Raw genomic sequence first — 6,804 nt, forward strand, 5'->3', positions numbered from 1 at the left:
ATCACCAAACTTAAACTGACTGGCCTGTATCTATATAGTGCAATTAATATAGAAAAATGCCCAAGTTGTTTCACATAAGCATAACTGGACAAAATTGACACTGAAGGAGAAGATAATAAGAGGGTGAATAAAAGGTTGGCGGAAGAGGATGGTTTTAATGAGGGTCTTAAAGGGGAAGAGGGGGGTGGAATGGCAGAGATTTGCAGAATAAATTGAAGAGCAAAAGGCCAAATCAGCTAAAGGTACTGGGGGATTCAAAGGGCAGAATTGTAAGAACATCGCATTCTCTTAGGGTTGTAGGTTTCAGAGTTAAGGTGATGCAGTGAAGAAGGAGGGAGCAAGGGTCATAATCTTAAAACTCTGCACGGTCTAGATGTTAGGAACTTAAGAAAAATACAGTGGGTGCCTGGAAATCTGAAAAAAGTGTTAGGTGGTGATTTTCCTTCCCAGAGAATAGTGGATTTGTGGAACAGTTTGCTGACTTGCATGGTAAACACTGATTTACTGCATTTCTTTGTGTGAAAGTTGGACCTCAAAGGCTAGATAGTTGACAGCTACAAGTGACTTCGGAGAGTTGGAGCTGCTTTTCACCTGTACAATAAGCAGGCATCTGGTAACTTTAATCACCTGCACTAGTTTTGAACATCTAAGGGGGCAGGAAAAGATGTTTCCAGAATTTTTTTCCTTAATTGAGCTGGATTTTTAATCTGATTTTTACCCCTCGCAAGAAGGACAAGGGCAGCAGGCACATGGGAACACCACCACCTGGATGTTCCCCTCCAAGTCACCCACTATCCTGACTTGGAAATATATCACTATTCCTTCACTGTCATTGGCTCAAAATCCTGGAACTTCTTCCCTAACAGCACTGTGGGTGTACCTATACCACATGGACTGCAGCGGTTCAAGAAGGCAGCTCACCACCACCTTCTCAAGGACAAATAGGGATGGGCAATAAATGCTGGCCTAGCCAGCGATCCCCACAGCCCATGATTTCCATGAATAAAAAAAAGTGACTATATGACTTCTGGCTGGGTTGGGGATTGAATGTATCTTAGTCTTTATTCCTCTCCCATCGTGATGCACAATGGTGTGAGATAGACCGGATGAACCAGTAGGTCTTTTCCTCTATATCGTTGTTCACATGAGAAACCAGGCAGATGGGGTTCTTTTTGCTTTCCAGGATGAACATGAAATATCGAGCAGTTTTGGCAAAGGAGAGAGGGGTCTGATAGTGCTCGGTGTGATCCAGTCAGATCTAGCAATGGATGAATAACCAGTTATGCAACAGATAAGTTCAAGGGGGACAGATTTGAACATGAGGGAGTTAAATGAAGGCCAGACCTGGGGGATGACCAGAATAAGAGGTTTAATGGCTTTACTGAGGAAAAAGAACATTAAAAATGGAGGTGAGGGAACAGCTAAGCAGACTGATAGCTACAGAAATATGGTGAAAATGGTGGGTCAAAGGATAGATAGATGGCAGTTACAAGTGACTTGGGGAAGATTTTATTTTGGGGGAAACACATAATAAAGAGGTAGGAGGAGTGAATTGTTCCTTTTTTATCTCAATGTGTGTTGTACAGGTTGTAGGAGCTGACACAGGTGTGCACCCTATAGAGTAGCATGTGGGTGTCATAAAGCTATTAATGTATGGTGAAAATGCTTTGCCTGGTGTTTTGTTAAGTCTATGTGTTGCTGTTGCCTTAATGGCGATTAGTTTGGGAAGTTGTTAAAAGTTATGATAGTAGTAATTTGTAGCCATGTACATATATTTCAACCTGTGTAAATTAATAAAATGTTTCAATTAGTTTAAGTTAGAGTTGCATCTCAAACATAGCATTTAAAATTATAGGTTATGATAGTTTAAAGTTTCCCTCTGGGATTTTTAAATAACAACGCTTTACCAACTGCATCAGTCATAACAGTGGGACTGAGCTGTTCTCTTTAACTCAATGTACATTATACTGGATACAGTACTGCCTTCCTAGCTTCCCTTTCAGAGGACCTTCCTCTCTCCTGTCTCTTTTTAAATTCACACATTTTCTTACAATAACACCGCACAACCCCAATACCTGTTTGCCACATCCATGTCTGACTCGATCTTGTCCAGCCCTTTCATGATGCAGTCAAACTGCTCTCCCTGATGATGCAGTACTTTGGCTGTATCTTCCAAGCGCTGGTGAGAGCTGGAGGCCAGGTTGATAAGCTGCCTCCCCTTCGACATACGATCCGGGCTGGCCTCTACCTCCACCCCTTCAGATGAAAGCAACTGCGCTTGCCAGAAGTGCTCGATGACGTTGAACACCACTGTCCGATTGGGTTGCAGTGAGCTGAACCAGTGCTTCTCGTTGCCGCCCACCAGCACAGTGAGTGAGCTGAATATGAAGCTGGATGCCTCCTTCTTGATGCCGGTGATGGCAGAGAGTTTGAAGCTGATCAGTGTGAGCCCCTCTTTGTCGGATGTGAATGCCAACTGGCACGGTGTGAGCGACAATTTGCCATAAACCCATCGTTTCTCACTGTCTAGATAGTAAGAACCAGGCCAGGAATGGATGCACAAGTCTTTATTCATCACAGCAGCACTTGACCCTCCCAGGAGGCCTGTGTGTTGATAAATATAGGGAAATCTATGTATGATTGGGTGAGGTGAAGGGGGAAATTTAGTTAGTGCTCAGCAAAAGAATGCATAGATCACGTTAAAAGATAAGCCTTAATATCAAGACCCTTTTACAGGGGTTTGAACAAGAAGATTATATATCCTTCTTTGAAGAATGTTTTGGTCAGAATTTCTGGTGTCTGAACTATTTTTCTGCAGTGCAAAGCAGTTTACTAAAGATGCAATTTAATTAAATTGAATTACTTTGGTATCAGGTTGTTTGCCAATTCAATGAGGCACACAAGACAAATTTGATCTACATACCAACCTGAGCGATCTCTTTCTGGCTGGAAGTCCCAAGAGATCAAAAAACAATTACATATTAAACATTTTCAGAAACATCAAAAAACTAACAATGACTTTACCCCATTTTGGCAGATCTACTTCACCTTCTCACCATATCTCTCAATCCCTCTCCACGAAAACACATCTAAATTGTCTCAAAATTATTAATGCTGTCCACGGCAATGGTCTTGATGTTTCTTTATGGCCTAATCACTCCCTAGGTTTAATGTCCTTCAGCTCAACAACCCTGCAACAACTCTGCATTCCTCCAACTCTGGCCACTTATGCATCTCCCCCTCTTTTTGTCCCATCATTGGCTGCTGTACCCTGAGAGAGGAATTTGTTCCCTAAATCTCTCTGCATTACTCTCAAGATCCTCTCTAAGCCAGCCTCTGACTAAACTTTTAATCACCCTTGCTAGTAGTTCCTTCTTTGGCTCTGTGTCAATTTTGTCCGATTTACACTTCAATGAAGTTATATAAGGTGCTATATAAATACAAGTTGTGTTTGTAAATTACTGCACCACTCAATTTCTCTTTGGGTGAAAAGATTTCACTTGACTTCCTGTCTTACTCAGAGCTAACTCATTTATCTTAATCTCAAATATTTGAATTTTTTGGAACTTTGGACAAGTCTCCTCAGTCATAATTTTCCTTCATATCTTGAAAACTTCCATTAAAGCCCTCAAAGTCCTTTACCAAAGCGGACAATCCTAATTATCTCAATATTTTCTTGTAACTTAAATTTCCTAATCCTTGCAACTATTTCCATTGCTCACTTCTTAGCTTTAAGAGCAACAACATCCTTTTTATATGATGAAGTAAATTCACACTTGGTGAATTAGTGCATACATTAACAACAGTTTGTATTTATATAGTTCTTTAACATAATAAAAAGTTCCAAGCTGCTTCACAGGAGCTTTAAAAGGCCAAATTTCACTCTGAACCACATAAGACCATGTTAGGTGAGTGGCCAAAAGCTTGGGCAGTGAGATAGGTTTTCAGGAGTGTCTTAAAGGAGGAAAAAGGATGTGGACAGGTTTAGGGTGGGAATGCAGGAACTTGGGGACTAAGAAGGCACAGCCACTAACAGGGATCAAGAGTTAGAGGAGTGCAAATATCTGAGACGGTTGTGGGTATTACAAGACCAGGGAAGGGGGGCGAGGCAAATGAACGACTGGAAAACATAAATTAGAAATATAAAATCAAGGCATGGCTTGATCAGGAGCCCATGCAGGTCAGCAAGCACAGGGGTGATGGATGGAAGGGACTTTGTGCAAGTTAGGACACAGGCAGCAGAGTTTTGGATAACCTCAAATGTACAAAGGGTAGAATATGGGAGGCTGGCCAGAAGTAGTCAAGTCTAGAGGTAACAAAGGCATGAATGAGGGATTCAGCAGCAGGTGAGCTGAGGCAGGGGTGCTGTCAAGCTATGTTACAGAGGTAAAAATATGCAACCTTAGTGATGACACCGATGATCAGAAACATATCTCAGGATCAAATAGGGCACCAAGGCTGTGAATGGTCAAGCTCAGCCTCAGACAATTGTCAGGGATAGAGATGTAGTTGGTGGCTAGGGAACAGAGTTTATAGTGGGGTCAAAAACAATGGCTTTAATATTCCCAATATTTAGTTGGCAGAAATTTCTGCCCATCGAGTACTGGATGTCGGTCAGCCTAATGATAACTTAGTGAGAGTGGAAGATTTAAAAGTGGCAGTGGTGAGGTAGAGCTGGATTTTGTCGGTGCACATGTGAAAAATGACACCATGTTTTCAGAGATGTTGCTGAGGAGTAACATGTGAAATGGGAAATTGTCAAGGATAGATCCTTGGGGGCCACGAGAGCAGGAAGAGAAGCCATTGCAGGTGATACTCTGATTAGAAAGGTGAAGTTGAGGTAGAAGATCAGCCATGATCTTGTTGAATGGCAGAGCAGGCTCAAAGGGCTAAGTTGCCTACTAGTTCACATGTGTAATACCTGAAAAAACAGACCCATTAACAATATCAGCTAGCATAAAAAGTTTTTAAAAAACTTGCATTTATACAGGGCTTTTCATGACCTCCAGATGTCTCAAAGCGCTTTACAGCCAATGAAATTCTTTTAAAGTGCAGTCACTATTGTAATGTAGGAAACGTGGAAGCCAATTTGTGCAAAACAAACTCCAACAAACAGCAATGTAATAATGACCAAATACTCTGTTTTTGTGATTTTATCAAAGCATAGGAGCAACTCCCTTATTCTTCTTCGAAATAAGGCCATAGGAATGTTTACATTCACCCAAGCAGGCAGATAGGGCCTCGGTTTAACATCGCATTCAAAAGATAGCACCTCTGACAGTGCAGTGCTCCCTCAGTCCTGCATGGGAATGCCAGCCTTGATTTTGTGCTCAACCCATAGAATGGGACTCTGAACCTGGAACCTTGTGATTCAGAGGCAAGAATGCAAACAACTGAGCACATCTGACACCATAACGCAGCATACAAGAGTTAACCACAAATGTATAACATCATGAAGTTAGATCTACACATTTGTTTCACTTAACAATCATCACCAGCGTAGCTCCATTAAAACTATCCTTCTCTATTCCACTCCACTCACAAAAGTCAGGATCTTTTGATACAACCAAAATACCAAAAATCAGTGAGCAAGGATTCAGCTACGTCTTCCCACCACCCCTCCCCACCTTTCTTTTTGGTAGTGCAAAATATTAAATTATTTTTCTAGTCTAAATACATTTATCAGTTTCCTGGTTACACACTAGGGAGGTCACCCTTCATTTTGCTTATTTACCAATGAACTATCAGGATGACAAACTATTGGAATGTGCATTTCTACTTGTACATTGTCAGGGTTGATATCCCTTACTCCCCTTTGGAACTTCTCTCAGTCTGTAATACAACACTTTTTCTCACATCAAGCTCCTTAAATCTTTCAGTCTGCTTACCTGTGTGCGTCTCTACCTCCGTTTGCCTAAATTGTGCTGTCTTTCCAACTCATTGTCCTTTCTGTACTTCTTTGCACATTGTGCATCACTTACGCAACTTGTTCTCTTCTGTATATTTCCTGTTTTTGTGCTTTTTAAAAAAATCCTCTACTTTTTTTGGTTGCTCCCTTTATTTCCTCTAGCTCCTGTACACTCCTGTAAGCAGGCTTCCTGCTTTCTTTCCTGATTCCCTGTACTTCTACTTATGGTTATTTGCCTGTCAGGCTATTCCATTTTGTTCTCTTCCGCCGGTAAGTCTGCAGCCTTCGTCTCTCCAAGATGCTTCCCTCTCTCTCACTGCAGGATTTAGCTCTGGATGTTCTCTCCACCCCCCTCCCCCTCTTATTGCAGGAATTATTTATCTCTGGACGTTCTTCTCTTTCTTGCAACATCCAGGATGTTCTCTATCCTACAAGATTTCTTTCAGGATATTCTCCTATCCCCTGCAAGATTTATTTCAAGATATTTTTCTCCTGCGGAATTTATCACGTTTTCCTACTCCTGCAAGGTTTTCCTAAAATATTCTGCTTTCTCCTGCAGGATTTCTCCCAGGAGACACTGTATCCCTGCAGTAACTGGCAGCCAGTCTCTCCAGGGTTTCCCCTGTCCCTCTCTATCCCTGAGCCTGACACTCCTGCTCCCTCACAGTGTAAGCTGACTGTGGGCCGGAGCCAAGGCCCTCTCTGCCGGCCTGTAGTACTCCACCCGCTGCCTCTGTATCTCAATCTCAGGCCCACTCCATCTCTTCGAGGCTGCAAACGATCAGTTCCACGTCTCTCTCGCTGCTATCCACCCAGGGTTTGTCTCTCAGCCTGGCTCCGCCTCGTCCGCTAACCCGCTCCTGTCAATCATATAGGTCCCACCCTCTGATACCCCG

General features: G+C 42.4%; 1 protein-coding gene across 4 annotated transcripts in view; it reads right to left on the reverse strand.

Annotated features, from left to right (window-relative positions):
• Positions 1-6,734, reverse strand: part of snap47 (synaptosome associated protein 47) — a 28,823-nt gene extending 22,089 nt beyond the window's left edge. For 2 of the 4 annotated variants that reach the window (XM_041190664.1, XM_041190659.1), the window contains exons 1-2: positions 5,889-6,734; positions 2,076-2,630 (exon numbers count right to left, since the gene is read on the reverse strand). In XM_041190664.1, the coding sequence (XP_041046598.1) occupies positions 2,076-2,575 (500 nt within the window). In that variant the 5' untranslated portion in view covers positions 2,576-2,630; positions 5,889-6,734. Of the gene's footprint in view, positions 1-2,075; positions 2,631-2,927; positions 2,947-5,888 lie in introns of all 4 variants that reach the window. The other 2 variants (XM_041190663.1, XM_041190660.1) reach the window with 2 other exon arrangements.
• Between the last annotated feature and the right edge of the window lie 70 nt (positions 6,735-6,804).

The sequence above is a fragment of the Carcharodon carcharias genome, chromosome 6, assembly GCF_017639515.1.
Source record: "Carcharodon carcharias isolate sCarCar2 chromosome 6, sCarCar2.pri, whole genome shotgun sequence".
NCBI classification, from domain to species: Eukaryota; Metazoa; Chordata; class Chondrichthyes; order Lamniformes; family Lamnidae; genus Carcharodon; species Carcharodon carcharias.